The sequence below is a fragment of the Carettochelys insculpta genome, chromosome 3 (genome assembly GCF_033958435.1).
Source record: "Carettochelys insculpta isolate YL-2023 chromosome 3, ASM3395843v1, whole genome shotgun sequence".
In the NCBI taxonomy this organism is placed as follows: domain Eukaryota; kingdom Metazoa; phylum Chordata; order Testudines; family Carettochelyidae; genus Carettochelys; species Carettochelys insculpta.
The window spans coordinates 82,540,377-82,561,953 of record NC_134139.1 but is presented as its reverse complement, the minus strand read 5'-3'; the positions used below and the strand labels follow the sequence as shown (position 1 = coordinate 82,561,953).

At 45.9% G+C, this 21,577-nt stretch overlaps 1 protein-coding gene across 1 annotated transcript in view; it reads right to left on the bottom strand.

Moving 5' to 3' along the window:
* Positions 1-6,767, bottom strand: part of UNC93A (unc-93 homolog A) — a 39,685-nt gene extending 32,918 nt beyond the window's left edge. The window contains exons 1-2 of the mRNA XM_074988676.1: positions 6,678-6,767; positions 1,857-2,038 (exon numbers count right to left, since the gene is read on the bottom strand). Coding sequence (XP_074844777.1) covers positions 1,857-2,038; positions 6,678-6,764 — 269 coding nt within the window. The 5' untranslated portion in view covers positions 6,765-6,767. The remainder of the gene's footprint in view (positions 1-1,856; positions 2,039-6,677) is intronic.
* Positions 6,768-21,577: the final 14,810 nt, after the last annotated feature.

Sequence of the window (21,577 nt, the reverse complement as noted above, 5' to 3'; positions counted from 1 at the left end):
CCAAGACAGATCTTTTGAGCACTGCATTCTATAAATAATATACATAAGCTAAATTATTGTGAGTCTCACATGTATAACACACATAATAATACATCCAAACCATGGACATTCCAAACATCCCCTGTTCAGGGAGGCTTGCCCTCTGTCCTGTCCCACTCCACTTCTTCCATACACTCACACCTTCTTGCTAGCTGTCTCATCAGCACAGATCTGAACCCTGGCTGATGCCTGGAGCAGGCCAGAGCCACTGGTTGGCCCACCAGTGCCTGACCCCAATGCCCATACCCAGTGACAAGTGGATCTCTGTTTGGCATGAAGCACACTGCAGCTTTGAAAGTGTTTGGCAGGGGCTCCCCAGTTCCCTCATACCTCAGCATCCCCACAAGCATTGGCTTGAAGGTGCAACCTTGTCCTGAATATTTTTGAAAAAGGATTGTTAAAGGGAAAATTGACTTAAAACATTTTTGTTGCTGAAAGGAAGTCTGGGCTATGCATTTGGGATAGAATAAAGACTCCAAAAGTTAAGTGGCCTCAAATGGATGAACTGGGTTCAGTTCTAATTTTAGTTCAGTTCTTTTCTCTTATTTTATTTGTTGTTAATCCTTTCTTCATTCTGGGCTGGATATATTCCTTTCTTCTCTGTGATAGTCTCTGGCAACTATAAACACGAACCAATAAAGTTCGGGTTAGAGGTGTACTTTCTATGCCATGATAATAAGAAATGATGATAAATAAGGTTGCCCATCCATGATCTATGCAGACACCTGAAATGGCAAAGCATAAAGTGGATGGAGTTGGGTCACTATTTCTTTTTCTGCAGATGGGTTAACCATGTTGAGAATCCACATTTGGGGAAATTACAGGGGATTTTGTTAATGTAATATTTCTTTTGTTTCTAGGATAGACACTGATGGACTAAAGTATTGCCTATTAGACCACTAGGCTAGTTGTTTTCTCCCTATGTCTTTTTTTTTTCTAAAAATATCCAAAATCCTGTTCTTAGCAGCCTTATTTTCTAGCCTCCGACCAATGTTTTACTGAGGGGGGGAAACTTATGACAACCTGCACTACAAGAATGCTGGACATACAAAAGTGCAGCTTCAGTGGTATATTGTAGGGCAACCTCTCTATTTACTCAGCTATGGCTTTCTGTTTGTTACACTGGTCTAAAAAGTTACGTGAATTGAGCTGCTTTCTTCTTTTGAGAGGATATTGATGGAAATATATAAATGGACTAGAACCCACCCCCTCAAAAATGGATCCAGAGAAGTTTGGTTTGTAGCTGGGCAGGATCTTTGTAACTAGCTCTCAAATGTTTAAACCCAGGGCTTGGTTCATCCCCAAACTATGGGAAAGTTCAGCTCAACCATCCAAACTTTGCAGCTCAAGCCCATTCTTAAACAAGCCAGAGAAAAAGATTTGCTAGACCAGGGTTCACCAGTGCCTTACTGCTCATCCCTCTGCAGGGACAGGAAATTAATCATGTGGCTTGCACCCACCTGATCCTAAGGGGTGATTGATGCTCTAACTGCTTCAACATAAGACAAATCGTCCCTAGCCTATAGCCCTGCCAACATGTTCACAGGAGAAATTTTTTTCCTGACCCCCATCAGTTAACCCTCTGTATGTGAGCAAGGAAGTATCTTGCTGTTGTTAAACTTCTAATTCTTTTTATACCCCAATATATCATCAGTGCCCAAGTAGTTGTCCATTCGGTTGGTTCTGCAAGTAAGCAATGCAAACACTGATCACCCTCTAAGGAGGAGAAATTGCCCCTCTGGATATCTAACCCAAATACAGTGAACCGGGTTTTGCTAGTTAAACTCTGGCAGAACAGTATAATAGGCCATCAGTACCAGCTGGCGTAGAAGTTGCCCAAGGAGTATGTGATGTAGCAGCACATGGAGCCTGCAATGGTCCACTTGCAGCCCAGCTTCTTAATGAGGATTGGCGGGAGAAACATGGAAGAGAGAATGAGGGCAGCATAGACAACACTTAGTGAGGCAACGCCCAGGCCTTCCTCAGAGTGCAGACTGCTCTGTGGAGACAAAACAAAAAAAAACTAGTTGACCCAGAATTTACCATGTGCATGTGTTAAATACTTACAGTGAGAAGGGGAGCCCTGATAGCTGACAAATCAATGCTTGCAAAGCCACAGGGGTAAGGATGGAAAAAAGGGGCGTGGGGAAAGGGATATTCAAACTGGTGTTGGCCAGAAGTAGCGTGCAAGTCAGAAGTTGGATATGTATTTGAACATTCCCTACCGATCCAAGTTCCAGGGGCGTGGTTTAAGTTATCAAAGATAGGGGCTTCTTTCAAAATTCTCATCCAGATTCAGATTTGGATCATAAACAGTCTAAACATTTGAGCTTCAGAGTGGGATTAGGATCCAGGGTTTTAGTTTGCAACCAAGACAGTTTGGGTTTGGAATTTTTAAAACAATGTGAATTAACGATACCCTAAAAATTGAAGTTGCGTATGCCCATGTAAGCCACTGGGCACTTTTTTTTTCCTATAAGAGCATGAAATCACAATGCTGTCCTTGGCCAAAATTATGTCTTCCCTATCCTTTGCTATTATGACATGTTACAAGGTGGGCATCTGGTTGTCTGCTGCCCACCAGTCTAGAGACGAGTGATTTTTCAGTGGCTGGCTACTGTTCTTGGATGTATAGATTAATTAGTAGAGTACACAAATGTGACAATTACAGCATGCTTTCTGCTGACTAGCTAATCACATTGCCTAAACCCATGGGGTCTTAGTCCCAGCGTAGGGCTCCTACATGCTACATTCATAAGAATAAATAACTTTCATGAGCAGAAGGTGTTAAAATTAGAGCTGGTCAAAAACTGGAATTTCCATTCCTTGGGAAATTCTGACATTTCACACAGGGTGAAGCCAGGGCTCTTCCAGAAGATCCTTGGAGTGTCTACACATAAAAGGCGCTCTTCCAGAAGGAATACAGAAGAATGCACCACCTCTTCTGGATTCCGTACGTGGCTGCCAAACCAGGAAGACCACCTTCTTCCAGAAGAATGCATGTGTAGACCCTTCTTCCGAAAGAGTGGTCCTCCATGGCGGCAGTCAACTGGAGTGTGGAGATGCTCCAGGCAGCCCCAGCGGGGCTGTACGGTCTCTGGCTCTGGACACTTTTAAAGCTGCAAGGACCCAGAGACCCCACGGCAGGAAGCTGAGAGTGTGGAGACAGGCAGCACATGCAGTGCTGCACCCCCGCCCCCCTGCCCCCTGCAGCGACAGCGGAGCCCAGAGCCCAAAGAATGGCTAGCAGCCAGACCCCCCCGGGGCACCCCTAGGGAGCCAGCCAAGGGCAGCCAGGACCCCGATCAGCCCACAAAAAGGAGGGTCCTGTCCAAGACAGAGCCAGAGCTCCAGGACCTCCTGGGGCTCTGGGAGGATGAAGAGGTCCTCCAGGACACAACCGGGCACCAGAGGAATGCCCCTGCCTTTGTACACTGTGCAAATGACCTGGCTGCCCGAGACCTCCCTTCCTGGACCCCCAGCCAGGTCCGACGGAAGGTGAAGGAGTTGAGGCAGGAGTACATGAGGGCCTGGGACAGCACCTGCAGGTCTGGGCAGGCCCCAGCAACCTGCCCCTACTTCAGGGAGATGCAGGACCTCCTTGCAGGGGATGACATCTCCCCACCCGGCAACACCATGGAGACAGCAGCGCTGAAGCCCTCTGCCACACTGGAGGGGGAGGCAGGTCCAGCCAAAGACCAGCCCAGACCATCCACAGAGCCCAGTGCCCCATAGCTGGAGGGCCCATCTGGGGACGAGTCCTTGGAAGGCTCCCTGATCACTGAGCTGCTCTCCGCCTCCAGCAGCCAGGGCAGCTCCAGCTGGGCATCACCCGACCTTTTCAAGGGAGCCTCCGGTAAGTGTGCACCATGATGCATCCCCTGAGGGTGCACACCCAGGCCCACATGCAACGGCCCAACCCCAGATGTCCCACCTTGGAGCGCTCCCTGGGGCTGCGGGCACTTCCGCAGATCACACCTGGCACCCTCCCCTGTGGAGAGCCCCATAAGCCAGACCCATGCACTCGAGGACCTTGGGGTGCCCACCTGTGCCCAGCCCACCCACCCCTTGGGCAGGGACTCCCCGTGTCCAAATGCACTCTGCCTCGGCCACTAGTGTGTTCCTGGCCGGGGAGGCCCACCGTGGTCAGAACCATCCACCAGGCCATGCACAGCTTGGGTCAGCATGCAGGGAACACAGGCCACTGCTTTGGGAACATCCCCAGGACGTGTCTGTCCCTCAGGTCAGGGGTGGGGGCAGCTGCCCATGGGTGGGGCGTAGCAACCAGGGCCAGGAGGTGGTACTGAACTTCCTCCCTTTTCCTCTCCCTCTACCCACCCTCCATGTCTTACAGCAGCGCTATCCGAGGGCCAGGAGAGCCACACCGGAAGCCCAGGACCCACCAGCCCCATCCAGCAGCTGGAGTGCTGCTGAGGTCCATGACAGTGAGTTCTGAGGGTCAGGACCAGGCACAGGCTCAGCTTTGCTGTAAGCAGCACAACAGGCCTCAGCAGCATGTGCAGAGAGGGGCTGTTTGGGAGGGGTCCTTTAATGTAGCATGTGGCCGGTGCCCCCAGGAGACCTTTCCAGCCATGGGGCCCTGTCCACAGCGTTTCCTGCCCCTGTTTTCTGGAAGACCATCCGTGGCTGTGTAGACACAGTCGTCCATAGGAAGGGGTGGCTCTTTCGGAATGCATTTAACATGTGGACCCAATCTTCTGGAAGACAATCCTCCAGAAGACACCTTCCAGGGGATCTTCTTCCGGAAGATCGTGCATGTGAAGACATGACCAGTGAGAGAGAGTAAGAGGTCCCCAGCCAAATGAAAAGCCAAAATTTTGAAGTTTCCCACAAAATAAAGATTCCAAAAAAGTGTGATCTGGGTTCATCAGAATGTTTCATTTCAATAAGGTAATAATGCGTTGTTTCTGCTTTCCTATTTTGATTTGTTTTGACTTTGTATTTAATACAAAGCTGAAATGAAACTCAGAATGATTGGTTTCAGCTTTTTCCCACTGAAAATCATTATTGAAATCAACATATTTTCTGCACAAAGTTTTATTTAGCTGAAACTGCGTTTTGACCTAATACTAGTCTGTTACAATTTTTTGGCCAGCTGTAGTTGGCCAGCTCTAGTTTGGCCAGCTTTCAGAGCTGGAGGAGGGCATGGTACCACCTCCATGGCCTCAGCTCATCCTTCACCTGAGCCTCTGGAAGCTTTTCCGCCAGTATTCGACGGGGAATTGGTTTAGCAGGTTTCAGCACGCAGAGGTGGAGGTAAAGAACCGGCTGCCCATAATTCCTGACTGGGTCTGAGAACTGTTTGGAGATCTCAGTTGGAACAAAGCTGCCTGAAGCAATATTAACTTCTGCCACTTCCCTTCATGACTGCCACTGAGCCCTTGTGAGGAACTCATTCTTCGATTGACATGCAAATTGGGTTGCAAATCAGCACAGCCTGGGATTCTTATTTAAAAATCCATATAAAAAGTCTTTGCCAGCTCCAAGTATTTAAATATTATTAGTCAGAACTCAAGAAATCATGAGATGGAAAAGAAATTCTTTAAAGATCCCTGCTAGGCTACCATCCAGCCAGCTAATCAGGTTTCCAATTTATTAGACTGCATCTTAACAGGACTTTTCAGTCATGTTACGTTTACATGACTGAAATGTGCACCCTTTTTCTTCATCAAAAGGGGGCCACAGAAGGAAGAGAACCACCTCTTGAATTACCGGCATCCCTTCCGGAAGCATTCTGGCTAAGGTTACACTACAGAGCTCTGTCAACAGAACTCACTGTTGGGAGAGTTTTCCTGACAAAACTTCCGTTGACGGAGTGCAGCCGCACACAAAACCCAATCGGCAGAGCACTCCGCTCTGTCAATAGAGCAGTGGCTGCCCATCTGCTCTCTTGACATAACAGGCACCCGGAAGCACAGCGAAATGCACAACACAGTACATTGTTGCGGATGCCCTGTCTGTCTAGAGAAAGGCCCGCAGAACGGCCACACAGATTTTTTTTGTCATCAGAATCAAAGCTTTGAGGCAAAACGCTGCTGGCAAAAGTGCTGTATTTTGTTGAGATACTTTTGGCAAATCCCATTTTGTGTGTGCATGCTCCACGAGTTTTGTTGACAAAACTGGGGTTTTGCTGGCAAAACTCTCTGGCGTAGCCATAGCCTCTGGGATTTTCAAACTAGCCTTTTATTCCAAAATTCGATTTGAGATCTGACAAAATCACAAATTGAGCTCCTAAGATGGAAAGGGTGCAGCCTGCTTTTGGCCTTGCACAAATCTGCACAGCATGTCTCCTTTTCATGGCTTACTTAAGTCTTAGGCATTTCTTTACAGAGCTCGGCATTTCTAGAACTATTTCTGCAGGTGACATATTACTCCTAAATATCCCCTCTATTTCTGAGCCCTTCAAGGGCATAACCAGGATAAAATATTTAAGGGAAGCTCTGGAACTTGGGTAAAAATCAGTTTTTGCAAGGCTATTATCTCAACCCACACTAGACAATTACATGTATTCCTCAAGGATACCATGAAAAGACTTTCATGTTTCACACCCCCTTGCCTGGATTGATGCAGCTATAGTTATATATAACTTAGGAACTAATTAATCTAGTTACATTTACCTGCAGACTCTGAAGCCCACCATATGCTGTAAATAGAAGTAAAAATCCAAAAGAAATGACCAGGACATTTTTAAGATTGCTTTCCATGTTGGTTCATAGAAGATAAAGGCCTGTCAGTTCAAGGTGTTGATCAGAGTGTCCCAGCTGGTGCTTAGGGAAGTAAAAACTGGATCTGCTTGTTGGCAAGGTTCACTTCTCACTGCATCTGTAGTGGAAACAATTGTTAGCCAATTGTGTGTCAGCCAGTGAACTTTACTTTCTCTGATACTGAAAACTCCATATAAACCCGTTGCTCATTCAGTTGTTGTAAAACAGTAATAATTGGGACTTATCAGCTTGCATTTGCTCTCTGCACTTTATATTTAAGTTCGCATATTGTTTGTAAGCATAAGACAAAGTTTCATATTTCATCTGCATAGTATGTGGCTCCTTTCTCTTCCTAAACAGGAGAAACTTTCTAGCAGCAGAAAGTTAAATGCATGGCTGGAATACAATTACAGCTAAAAGTAAAGTGCAAAGATTAAAAGGTCACTTCAAAATCTATAGCAGGTCTGGTCAGTGACTAAGGTTGCAAACCAGACAAACAAACCAAAAATGTTGATGTGACTGGTTAATGCGAGACTGTTACTTAGAGCAGTGTTTCTTAAACTATGTTCCATGGAACTCTGGTGTTCTGTGACCAACTCGCATGTGTTCCACAAGCATTTGGAAAAATAATTCGAAGTTTTACAATACATTTTATTCCTGTATCTCGTGAGAATGGTAGTAGTCTGAAAACATAGCAAGGTTGACTAACGTGGTGCTAGCTTCCCCCTCCCCTAATCATCTCCTATGTATACGTCAGGTAGCAACTAACAATGATGTAGCACATACACTACGCCAGCGTGGAGGCTATGCTGTTAGTCAGGTGCTTGAGGTCAGCCAACGCGTGTGTGGCATGTGATGACTTACTGAATTTATTATTTCTACCAATACAAATAAAAAAGTAAGTTACATTTCTTTTTTAAAAGGCCAGAAGTGAGTGAAAATATTCCTGCTGAGGAACCAGTACTATCAACAAGTGAAGTGAAGTGAAGTTTCATAAGTGTCCTGCAAAAAAAAATTATTGTTTGGTGTTCCATGGTCTCAAAAAGTTTGAGAAACACTACTTCAGAGGTTTCCACTATCTTTACAAAGGTACAGCACACAAAAACCAAGGGTGTTGCCTGGTTTGTCTAATGTAAGAGTCCCTTCTTTCAACAAAACCCAGTGGGGCCTGGGCTTACGCAGGTGGGAATCAATTTACCAGCTACTAGATGGCACATTGTTGCTTCTCATATTCAATCAAGACAAAATGAAAAAGGAGGAAAAAGGATAAATATATTCTAACATACCAAGTCAAACATACCAAGAAGTCAAAGCTAGCTCCTGCTCTTGAGGAATGGCCTGTTTCTGAAGGTTTTTTTGTTCTTGTTTTATAATTCAAGGATAGGGAGAAGAAAAATATATTCTTTTAACTCCAAGGCTACGTCTACACATGCACACTACATTGAAATAGCTTATGTCAATGTAGCGACATTGAAATAGTCTATTTCGATGAATAACATCTACACGTCCTCCAGGGCTGGCAACGTCGACGTTCAACTTCGACGTTGGGCAGCACCACATCGAAATAGGCGCTGCGAGGGAACGTCTACACGCCAAAGTAGCACACATCGAAATAAGGGTGCCAGGAACAGCTGCAGACAGGGTCACAGGGCGGACTCAACAGCAAGCCGCTCCCTTAAAGGGCCCCTCCCAGACACAGCTGCACTAAACAACATAAGATCCACAGAGCCGACAACTGGTTGTAGACCCTGTGCGTGCAGCGTGGATCCCCAGCTGCCGCAGCAGCAGCCAGAAGCCCTGGGCTAAGGGCTGCTGCACACAGTGACCATAGAGCCCCGCAGGGGCTGGAGAGAGAGCGTCTCTCAACCCCTCAGCTGATGGCTGCCATGGCGGACCCCGCTATTTCGATGTTGCGGGACGCAGATCGTCTACGCGTGCCCTACTTCGACGTTCAACTTCGAAGTAGGGTGCTATTCCCATCCCCTCATGGGGTTAGCGACTTCGACGTCTCGCCGCCTAACGTCGATTTCAACTTCGAAATAGCGCCCAACACGTGTAGCTGTGACGGGCGCTATTTCGAAGTTGGCACCGCTACTTCGAAGTAGCGTGCACGTGTAGACGCGGCCCAAGAGTGAAGAAATTCTTAACACTTTTTTGAGAATAGCACATTTATAAAGAAGTGCAAGACTTCCTAAATAGCCAGTGAAATACTGTCACTTCTTGCTAAGAACCATCACTCTTTGCACATGTACATAGGGTCTAATTTTCAGCTGAGCCTCAACCCGCCCTTGGTTCTGGAAATGCAAATACTGGTAGTTACATACCTAGCTTTCTCATGTAGTGTCTGGAATCCAGATCAGCACTGAACTGAACTATTGCATAAGAACATGATAGTGATAATGGCTTTAACTAAAAATGAAATGCTTCACTGACCACTCTGATGCAAGAAACATTACATACTTGCAACCGTGTAAGGCACGTTACATTTTCCAAATCAGTTTGTTTTGCAATACTTCACTTTGTTGTTAGTAACCCAGATAGGAAAGCATTTAAAAATAGCTTTTAACATGGCACTTTTTTAAAGGCACTTTTGGATAAATAACTTAAGGTGCTGCTGGACTGGTTGTTTTTTGTGAAGCTACAGACTAACACAGCTACCCCTCTGAGACAATTGGATAGCTTGTATGTTTGCTTTCAACTGCGGTGTTTTCCCTCAGCAACACCTATTCCTGGAAAGCATTTTGGGGACCCTTTTTTTTTTTTTTGATTGATCTGAGAGACATTTAAGCTTGTTTGATATCCCTGTCCAGACCTTTGGATTATCCTCCTGCTAATGAGTCTCTCTGAAGGAATGTGCAAACTCTTAACCCGCAAAATCTGATAAGGTTGAGGTGCTCTTCATTTTGTACCAAGCTGTGAGGTCTCCAGTGGGCCTGCTGTGTCTCAGCCCTGACACCCCTTTCATTCATTTTGTCAGTTTACCTAAGATTAAGGGAGTCTCAAGATCTGAGCCAAATGTGGGCAGTCCTTAAGCAGAGACTCCAAACACTCCTAGCTAAAAGCTCTTACATGAAGGGAACACAGAAATTAGAGATGGACTGGACCAATTAAATTAATGAATCCATCCCACAGCCAAGAATGTCTGTTTTCCAAGGTGACTCTAACTGAGCCCAGATTTCCTTTGAATCACAACAGTGCTTCTGGTTGTCTTTTTTGAAGAGTTCAGCCTTCCCTCTAGCCACACACACATTACCAGGGTATCTGTTTATTTTAGGCTTTGGCTGAACATACCCAACAAAAACAGAAGGGCTACGTCTACACGTGCAGCCAACATCGAAATAGCTTATTTCGATGTTGCGACATCGAAATAGTCTATTTCGATGAATAACGTCTACACGTCCTCCAGGGCCAGCAACGTCGATGTTCAACTTCGACGTTGCTCAGCCCAACATCGAAATAGGCGCAGCGAGGGAACGTCTACACCTCAAAGTAGCACACATTGAAATAGGGATGCCAGGCACAGCTGCAGACAGGGTCACAGGGCGGACTCAACAGCAAGCCGCTCCCTTAAAGGGCCCCTCCCAGACACAGTTGCACTAAACAACACAAGATACACAGAGCTGACAACTGGTTGCAGACCCTGTGCCTGCAGCATAGATCCCCAGCTGCCGCAGAAGCAGCCAGAAGCCCTGGGCTAAGGGCTGCTGCCCACGGTGACCATAGAGCCCCGCAGGGGCTGGAGAGAGAGCATCTCTCAACCCCCCAGCTGATGGCCGCCATGGAGGACCCAGCAATTTCGACGTTGCGGGACGCGGATCGTCTACACGGTCCCTACTTCGACGTTGAACGTCGAAGTAGGGCGCTATTCCTATCTCCTCATGAGGTTAGCGACTTCGACGTCTCGCCGCCTAACGTCGAAGTTAACTTCGAAATAGCGCCCAACGCGTGTAGACGCGACGGGCGCTATTTCGAAGTTGGTGCCGCTACTTCGAAGTAGCGTGCACGTGTAGACGCAGCTAAGGTGTTCTATCTCAAGCCACAGACTGTGTGTTACTTAATTGGCTTTGATCTCTGGCTATGCCCAGTATCAAATGGATGCAGGGGTAAGTAGCATTTTGTGGCTCCCAGTTCCTGGGTCGTAAGAACAGTCATACTGAGTCAGACCCATGGTTCCCATATCTATCCTGTTTCCCATCAGTGACCAAAGCCATGTGCTTCAGAGAGAATGAGCAGAACAGGCAATCATTGAGGGATCCATCCCCTGTCATCTACTTCTTGCTTCTGGAACCAGCAAAATTTACAGTAGCCCAAGAGCTGAATTATCCCTGGCTGATGCAGACCCAAAAAGGTGGTCTGACTGCTTACTTGGGGTTGCCAGAGCACACTGTCATGAGGCAGTGCTTTACCCCTAGAATTTCTCCAACCCTGGAATCAGGTATGGATATTGAGGTGGGGATGCTGATGACAGATGGTAGCTATGCCAACTTTGCATGCCAGCTGGAGACCTCTGGCTGTTTTTCAGCCCTTTTCACTGCCGGAGTGTCAGTGTTTCTTAAAGTTTTTGACGGCATGGAACACCAAACAATAATATTTATTATGCGGAACAGCTATGAAAATGTTCTTTAAAAAATGAAGTAATTTAATGAAGGTGTAACATAGTCTCTGGTTTTAATAACAGAATACCATCTGTGTATTTTTACAAACACTCGTGGCACCCACTGGCAAGTTGTTCATGAGACACCAGTGTTCTGTGGAACACAGTCTAAGAGATACTAGATTAGAATATGGGCCCAGGACTGTTTTTTAACAGCAGCAATTTTAACTAAAGAAACTTAAATAGTTCACTGTATAGAGAGAGACACACACCCCCCCCCCAGGCCGCTTCCCAGTTACTTGGATTAGAGCCCTTTGTTGTGAGCTGACTGTATTCTGAGCTTCTCCCACAGGCAAAAGGCAGAAAGATACATGCCCCAAATTGGCAAGTTCATAAGGCCCACTTGTCTAACACACTCCCTTGTTTAGCCCATGCTGACCTCTGATGTAAGAGGCTTGGAAGCTGGGTTTCTTTCCAGAGATCAACTGGAGGCAGGGTGTTGTCAGACCATAAAAAGTTGTTCTCCAAAGGCGAAACCCACCTCACCACAGTCCTCAAAGAATGTGGCATGTGATTCACTCTCTAAAGATTGCAACAGCATTAGTGTCCTGAGAAAGGAAATTAACCCTTCCTATGCTGTCTCCCAGGTTAGCATTGTACATGGAAAATATAAGGCCAAAGCCACAGGTACCAATGGGTGATTTTGAAATGTATGGAACCAACGCATGGCAGTGTAGTCAGTAACCAAAAAAAAAGGGTTCCCGAGCCAGAACTCTGTTAAAGCAGAATCTCTACCTTATACATCTTTCCCACCCCAATGGGAAGGAGTCTACATCTCCAGTATAATATACTGGGGCTTTCATCTTCAAATTTCTGAAATCATAAAGCCCCCAAATCAACATCCAGTTAATCTGCTCAGTAAATGTCCACCTGAAATCCAGGCTGCTCAGTGCAGGCAATTTACAAAATTCATTCTTTATCACTGTAAAAGTCTGATCACATGGTTCTGTCTCACTTGCTTTTGTTTTTGAAGCTAAGTAATATGTAGTGAATCATGGAAGGAGTCCCCAGCCATGGCCAGCAACCTCCAAAAACAATCATATCTGCTTCTTGGTTTTAGGGAATGGGCTTTTTGGAAGGTTTCTACCTTCTCTGTGGGTCAACGTAAAGCAAGAGGAAATGGGCAGGTTCAGATCAGGTATGTAGCTTCTCCTTTCTCAAATTTGCTTCTGGCCTTTCTCAAGGTCTGTTCCCTCATCACTTGGTGTGACTATTAAGCAGGGCTAAAGACCCATCATTGCAGGTATGCAGCTGCATATTGCTGGTGGCTGTGGAGAATACAAGTTATTAAATGCTTGGGGGCAGCTAAGTGGAATAACCCAAGTAGAAAGCTGTTTTCTTCTGGGAATCAGGCCTAGGAGGCAGCTGCCAATCAGTGGAGTAATTCTGTCAACAACATCAAGGGAGGAAAAAAACACTCACAGACAGATGAGCCCTCCCCCCACCCCCTCCAAAGCTCCCAGCAGCATTAGTATCCTCCCACTTCCACTTAAAGTTTTAAAAAAATTCCCTCTAACCAACTTTCAGTCCCTCTTTCTTGTACCCACAGTTCCAGTCTCTACTTCTCATCGCTTCAAACACCACCCATTCTCTTCACAACAACCAATCCACAAATACCCACTTTGTAAGTGTTCAGCCCTCCCTCCACTTCTGTTCATTCTTCCAACATCTCTGCACCCCCTTAGCCACATCCAGTATCCTTCTGCCCCTATATCTGTCTAAATCTTATCCTGTGATGTTTTCCTCTCTGCCTCCTTCCTATGAGGCCTACTTCTCCTTTCATTTCCCCTCTTTGCCCCTTGAGGTATCCAATCATCCTACAGTTTCTTGCCTCACCTCAGTCCCATCTGTTGTCTTCATCTTTCATCTCTCTGCCTTCTCCTCCACAGTTGCTCTTCCCCAAGTCTCCCACCTAATTTCTCCCTCATGGGCTCCCCTCCTGAAGATCCCGTGCACATTCTGCCACAGTCCTCATTCTTCATCTCTTGATCTTCTGCCTTGCCCTCACTGTGGTCCCCCTCCCATTCCCCTCCTACACAGTACACACCCACTCCTCTGCTCCCTTTTCCTCTCCCCTAAGATAGAAGAGGAGACACTTTCTGTGCTGTGCGGTCAGAGTGCCATGGGGTGGAGAGAGAAGCCTAGTTAGAGAGAGCAGACAGGCTGCAGAGAGGAGTCTCAGCAGTGGCTTCTTACCTGCGGATCTGTGGGGCTTTGTGGTCCTTACTTTCAGGGGGCTGCACAGCTGCCATCTCTCCCGAGCCCAGTTGTTCAGGTAACTAGTGTTGGTCCTGTAATGGAGTCTGAGACTGGCTTGGGGCATGTTGCTCTCAGCATAGTAGGGCTCCTCCCCTAAATCCCAAAGAGCTGGGGCAGAGAAGCATTTCCTGCTTGCTCAGTCAGGGTGCCAGACTTAATGCTGTGTCACAGATCCTCTTGAACATTGACCTCAGCTGAGAGCTCCCCAAACATGAAGGAGTTTGTTTCTCTAGTACACATATTGCATTCACTTCTCTAGGTACAGCAGTTCTCAGCGGGCTCTGCTTCTGCCCTTCCATGTTTTACCTTCAGAAAATACCGTTTCTAAGCTGTTCACGTCTGAGTTTACCTCTGCTCTTTTGTGGGGCTTAGAACAACTCTATTAATGCACGTTTTGTAGGATTGTCCTTAGCTGCATGTGACGTAACCCAGCAGGACTGACGAAGCATGTGGAAGAAACAGCACGTGTTGTTGTAGTGATACTGGTCTTTTCTAAGGAAAGGGACAGGCAGTTCCTGTTTGTGAACAGAGAGGCTTGCACCACAGTTGCTGTGTCATAACTTGTTGGCAGCTCAGGAGTTTCACTCAACTGCTTGTTAACATCTCACGTGATCACACCTCAAAATTACGGGTCCTGTTGTGTGACTCGATTTCCTCTTTGATCCCTCTAATTTTCTCCACTTATTTGCAGGGCTATGGAGGACTCCATCATGCCTATATCTCTGCCACAATTTCTTACCACTCCTTTCTCTCTCGTCTCTGTGCTAACTAAACCGGCCTCACTACTCCTCCTGCACTCATCCGTAAACTGAGTTCCATGTGGTCCCTAAGCTTGGCACATTCTGCCCAATATTTCCACTATTTTTTCCATCCATGTGTGGAATACATTTTGTTATGTGCACCAAGGCATGTGCTGGTGTGCACTGCCAGCATAAACACATGCTGCTGGCTGCTGCTGGCTATGGGCACTCTGCTAATCAGCTGGACGGCACCTAAATCTCTCCTGGGTGGCTGCTCAAGTGTACAGCTTACAGGGAACACTGATCCTCTCTACCTCACCTGGACAGACAGGATGATGCAGCAGTTAGGAACCTAGTTTAGCACTGGGGGGTCCTGAATTCAATTTGCTACTACCTCACAAATCCATGGCTGAGTTCCCTATCTGTAAAGTGGGGGTAAGGTGATTCCTCTACTTGATAGGGGATTAAATATTGTGAGGCACTCAGACACAACAGTAATGGTGGGTCATGTAAATGCCATGGATAGTTTACCACACACCTACCCTTCTCAACAATGCCCATTACCAAACCATCTAACGCAAAAGGTGGTGTAACACACAGATTCTCAAACTGAGTATTGTGACCTACCCCAGGTACAGGGGTGGGAAACCCCCGGGGCATGGTCCAGACCCGGTCCAGGGCACGTCTGGATCTGGACCCTGAGGCTTGGAGCTCCCCTCCCTCGAATCTGGCCCACAGCAGAGCCCCAAGCCTCACAGGCCAGATCAGGCAAGCTGCCCAGACTCCAGTCCCTCTCCCAAAACCCCTCACACCCAGACCCCGCCATCCTCAGCCCGCTCCTGCACCCCACTCCTGCTCCTGTACCCTCCCTCCCACGCAGACCCCATAGCCCTCAGCACATACAGTCAAGAACCACATCAGTGAGGTTTTTTTTTTCATCGCTGACACGAAAAAGGTTCCATACCCCTGCCCAAAAAGAACTACAAATGGACCGTAAGGGGTCACCACACTCCCTCCCACCCTTCCTCCCGCATGTCTTTATAGCTAGATAGGAGATGGTGGATCCTCAAAAACATTTTTATTGGGATCACAGGATGGAAAAGGCAGAGAACATCTGTTGTAATGTAAAACTTCCTCCTGGTCTCCCAGTGCTCCTGGTCAGCAAGGCCTGCTGAGAGCTTGTGGTTCTGATTCTCCACTGCCTTTTACCTAGTGTGGTCTTGTACAGAGCAGAGGGAGTGCTATTCGGGAAGCATTTCATACCTACTTTGACGGGTGTGAATGACCATGCAGAATGCGAATCAATAGTTTCCATTCCACCCTCTAGAAAAAAGGTGACCAACCGTCCCGTATTAGGTGGGACGGTCCCATGTTTGGGACATCAAAAAGACATCCCTAATTATATATTAAAAGGGACCAACTGTCCCATATTTGGGCCCTCCTCCCGGCTGACCTTTTCTGCCAGCAGCTATGCAGGCGCAGGCTCTGGGGCAGGGCCAGTGGTTGCCGCTTCCCCAGGGCTACGGGAGCACCAGTGGTTGCCACCTTCTTCCCGGCTCCCTAGGGCTTGGTGGAGCTGGCAGAAGCCACCCTCCCTCCCTTACCTCCCTGTCCCAAGTGTACTGGGTATGTATATTGGGACATATGTATATGTGTTGGGACAGGAAGATATGATCACCCTATCTACTAGCCTGGTTTATGCACTGTAGCAGTTGCTCACGTGAGCAGGCCCACTGAGTTCAGTGAGAGCAAGTACCACGAGGTGTGAGAGAGGGTTGCAGAACTGGGCTGTTAGAGTGCAAACTGGTGAAACAAATACAGCAAAAAAAAAAAAAAATTTTTTTTTGTTATATTCCCAAGGTGCAATGAAAGGGCTCCTGGAGGGTAAATTGTTCAACAGAGTAAAAGGCTTCATGTTTAGAGCTGGTCCAAAACAATTCTTTTCCCCCTGCAAAAGCATTCAACAAAATCCTTTTACTCACCTTGCAGAATCATGTATCACTGCAAGAAGCAAAGCACCCTAAGTGCAGGGACTGGAATAGTGATGCTCAAACAGTTTGTAGAGTGGGGTTGCTGACAGCCATTTACCCCAACTGTAAATCCGGTATACTCCCTTCAAGCCAGGGAGTACTCCTGGTTCCAGCATCTCTGGCCTTGTATGTGTTGTATAATGGGAGGATGCTCCTGGCTCTTCAAACACTCATGCTCTGTGCACAAACTAGTCAGCCACTAGCCCTTAGCCATTAGTTCAATTGAATTACCTTTCCGAAGGCTTGCTGTGATTTGCAATTGCACTATTGACAGATCTCAACAGCAATCACTACAGTCTGTTACTGCAATGGCAGCAATTTACAGCCTGTTCGCTCTCCCTTCTGTGCTGTCAGGCTGGCAACACTCCTGTGTAGTTCTAATCTTACCCAGATCTAAAAGCAGACAGCCCCATTGTGCTCATTACGATTGCAAAACTCTGTTTTCTGTTCCTTCCCTGTTTGAAAACTTCCCATGGTCACACTGTATGCTCTGAGATAGTCAAACAAAATAATATTTATGAAGCCGCCACATAACCTCACCATTGCCAGTCATCAAAAATAATAGCAACCATTATTTCCCAAAGAAAGCATAATCCTGATATCAATGTTAAAACATCTATTCTTTCTTGCATATCTAGTTCTTATGAATCGTCAGAACACTGCAGTGCAGTTTACCCCGTTCCCAGGAAACAGTACTGGGTGACTTGAGATCAAGTTCTCAGTAGTCAGGCTTGCCTGCTGGCCACCTTTGGGCAAGTGCCCATTTTCATTTTCCATCCAGCTCTCAGAATACTGTTTCCAAATGGCATACATTTGAAGGGAAAGAAGCATTCTAAGATTTACACTCAAGTGATGGACCCAGGGGACATATAACCACTAGCTGATTTTCATGCCCAAGTAGAAGAGCACGTGCATTAACCCTGGATGACCCAACTTTAGTGTTAGTATGTAATTAGTTCTCCCTGCTGGTTCCTTTCTTGGTATCTGCTGAGGTTGCCAGTTGAAATGGGGAGTTTGTCAACTGGAAACCCAGGAAGGATTTTAACTTGTTTTACAATATAGAACATGGGCAACAACCAAAATAACAAGAAGAGTCTTTTTTTTTCATTAATTCAGTAAAAAACTTAATAATTGAAGAGCCGTAATGCATGTGAATACGAGATGGTCCTTAATAAATTATGTCAAACCATGTTTTTAGTATCCCCTATTTTAAGAACAGCGCACACGTGGTGATTTGTGATGCAATACATGTTTAATGCAGGACATTCACGAACTTTTTATATTTTCTATTTCCTCACACTTTACATGTATGTTTGAACCGTTGTTTTCCTGACTTTCACTGCTGAACCTTTTCTCTCTCTCTGGAGGACACTAGATTCTGAACAATTTCATTTTTGTTTTGGAAATCACTGCACAGCTGCTCTGATACTTTGATAAAGCACTCTTTTATGTATTCATCATCTGTGAACAGCTTTCCTCATTTCATTATCTCTTGAGTTGCCACAGAACTAGCTACACTTATGCTACGTGGTGATTTCGCCAATTTAGCAACTGTGTTCTTACTTTGCTCTGCTTTGCATAGCAGCTCCTCCATGGCTTTTTTTTCTGACATCTCCAGCTGTATACTGTTCATCAGAAGTAGTTTGGTTTTTTGAGAAAATGCCTCTTGACATTGCATATTTTGTTGGTGGTGAATTACTCATTGCAAATTAGACATAAAGGCCACGTCTACACGTGCACGCTACTTCGAAGTAGCGGCGCCAACTTCGAAATAGCGCCCGTCACGGCTACACGTGTTGGGCACTATTTCGAAGTTGAAATCGACGTTAGGTGGCAAGACGTCAAAGTCGCTGACCCCATGAGGGGATGGGAATAGCGCCCTACTTTGAAGTTGAACGTCGAAGTAGGGCACGCGTAGACGATCTGCGTCCCGCAACATCGAAATAGTGGGGTCCGCCATGGCGGCCATCAGCTGAGGGGTTGAGAGATGCTCTCTCTCCAGCCCCTGCGGGGCTCTATGGTCATTGTGTGCAGCAGCCCTTAGCCCAGGGCTTCTGGCTGCTGCTGCGGCAGCTGGGGATCCATGCTGCAGGCACAGGGTCTACAACCAGTTGTCGGCTCTGTGGATCTTGTGTTGTTTAGTGCAACTGTGTCTGGGAGGGGCCCTTTAAGGGAGCGGCTTGCTGTTGAGTCTGCCCTGTGACCCTATCTGCAGCTGTTCCTGGCACCCTTATTTCGATGTGTGCTACTTTGGCGTGTAGACATTCCCTCGCAGCGCCTATTTTGATGTGGTGCTGCCCAACGTCGAAGTTGAACGTCGACGTTGCCAGCCTTGGAGGACGTGTAGATTTTATTCATCGAAATAGACTATTTCGATGTCGCTACATCGAAATAAGCTATTTTGATGTAGCGTGCACGTGTAGATGTAGCCAAAGGGAGCCCAGCTAACCTTGATATAAATGCAATAGACTGGGTCCATTCAGTTTGAAATTCTGTTTCCATCTTTGATTTTCTTCTTTTTTTAAAGCCATTCCAACCCCACTTTAATTATGCCAATTTTACTTCATGTTTAATTTCAATTTTCTTTCTTAAAATGCTTATTGCCCTTCACAGCAGGAACACCGCAAGCTTCCTTTTCCTTTTCAGAATCAAGACTTTATTAGCAACATGATCAAAACACAGATACGCTATCATATCCCACAATGTACTGCACATATAAAAGGGGTGTTATCCAACATGTGGAGATTACATTGTTTGCTATTTAGATACAAGTTGTTCATTGTTGGGCTTTTAGACGTACACCGTTTATTGAAAATAATCAGGAGGGGTTTTTGTTTTGTTTTGTTTTTTACTTTGCAACTACAGCATTGGGAGCCACAAAGAAGAGCTGCAGGCAGCTCCAGAGCCACAGGTTGCAGACCCCTGAATAGACCTTTGCATTGTAAAGTCAGGAAATAGTGTCAGTTGCAGTGGTGTTTTGTGTGTGACATAGGAATTGTCCAGTTGGAAAGCATGCAAGGCCTACAACTCACCTAATATAAGCCACCAAATAATTTCTGGATGGTAGTGACTTTCAGTAACCCTCAGCCTACTAAGCTGCATTTTCACAAGTTGAAACACTTCACATTCCTTTCCCAGTCCCTCGGTCATCCAGTGACACTGACGAAACATCCTGTGTGCACACGTTTTAACACTGTGTCATGCGTCTGGAAGCTCAGGTTATGACAGATACGGCAATTCTGTATGATCTCTTTGACAGAGCTTACTGTATTAAATTCATGTGTCTCTTCATGTGTGGGCTAGGGATTACATGTAATTCTGTGGACCATGGTGATCACAGTGATCCAGGAATTCAGAAGAGTGAGTGATGAATTGGTAGATGTGGACGCAGATATCTGCAACTCATTTTTGTGGATATGGATGTGGATACAAATTTTCTGTCTAGAACTCTGCAGATTTTCAGATTTCGACTTCACAGCTGTGGATGTGGAGAGCCACAGATAATTTTTGCAGCTGTGGATGTGGATGCAAATACAAATTTTGTATCTGTGCAGGGATCTACACATATTGAAATAGACAAGCTGCAAAAGAATTGTCGTGGAAGTATTGGAATCTGGGATCTAATGTGCATCACTCACAGTGGCTGGATGCAACCTTTAATCTTACTGGAGAAGGTTTGCTTTGGTTTAGGGATAACGTGGTTTGGATTCAGTCCTCTCTCCCACTGTTTAAAAGCATGTATTAGAGAATATCTTCTGTGAAATGGCAAGGAGAAAAGAAAAACACAGCATGAACTGAAAAGAGGATTTGAAAAAGAACTGCTCAGTATCTATGCAGACTCTTTAGCTAGGCGGCCCCTTCTTTACTTACAAAAGCCATGTTCTATAAGGCTATGTCTTCACAGTAGTGTTATTTTGGAATAAACTATTCCAGAAGAGATCTTTCAGAATAGCTTATTTCAAAATTGTGCATCTACACACAAAGGGACCATTTCTACACAGAGCAAAAGATGCTAATGAGGCACGGAGGCAAATTTCCTGTGCCTCATTAGCATAAGGTCTTCCGGACTCCAAATCATGTGACCTTATGCTAATGAGGTGTGGGGAATTTGCATCTGTGCTTCATTAGCATATTTCGGGCTGTTTATTAGCATGCCACAATGGCCAAAATTATTATCAAAATAGTGCTCAGCTATATTGAAATAGAGCCTCCACACTGATTGGCTGGTAGGGCACCCAGGATGGGGGCTAGAGGCCACCTATTTCGAAATAGCCCCTATTCCCTGTGTATACAGCCCCTATTCCAAAATATCTGTTTTGGCATAGGTGCTATTCTTCATACAATGAGGTTTACAGAATTCAAAATAAACTGTCTGCTATTTCAAATTTTTTTCAAAATAACTGATTTCTTGTGCAGATGCTTACAACGTTTTTTCGGAATAATAGCTATTATTCTGAAATAACTTTGCTGTGTCGATGCACCCTGAGTGGCGGGACAGCTGGTGTGAATGGGGAATCCATCAATTCTGAGTCTCAAAACTCAACTCAGGCTGCTTTAAACAATTGCTGTCTGGTTATGCTCAAAGGACTTTTGTACCAACTGGGGATGTCTGGAGGGCAGTGTCCTCAGGCCACAACCTCAGAATGTCCCTCTGCAGTGAGTGCTGGGAGGGTAACAGAGTAGATTATATGCCAGCTCTGTGCCACCCAGGGATGCCCTGTTCCAAGAGAATCCCCATTTGGGAAGGACCACAGGGTTTCCTGCCCCTTTGCACTGCTGGCGGAGCAGCACAAAGGATCTGGAGTGGAGCTGAGATTGAACACAGAAGGAATGAAATATTCTGTGTCTGGGATTGAATTGAAAACAATGGGATTTAAGCATGTATTTAAATTTAAACACATATTTCAGGGCTTTGAGGAATCAGGGCCTTGATCTTGAGCTTGAATTATTTTTATTTGTAATACTTTTATTTTTTTAAAAAGGGTTCAAATAGTGGTTACAGCATTCCTGTGAAGACTGACTTTCATTAAGAAAGGATTTTTCATAATACACACTCATCCTAAAAACAAGAGGAACAGATTACAATTTGGGCCAATGGGCTGCAAATGGAAAAGTTGATTTAATTTGCAG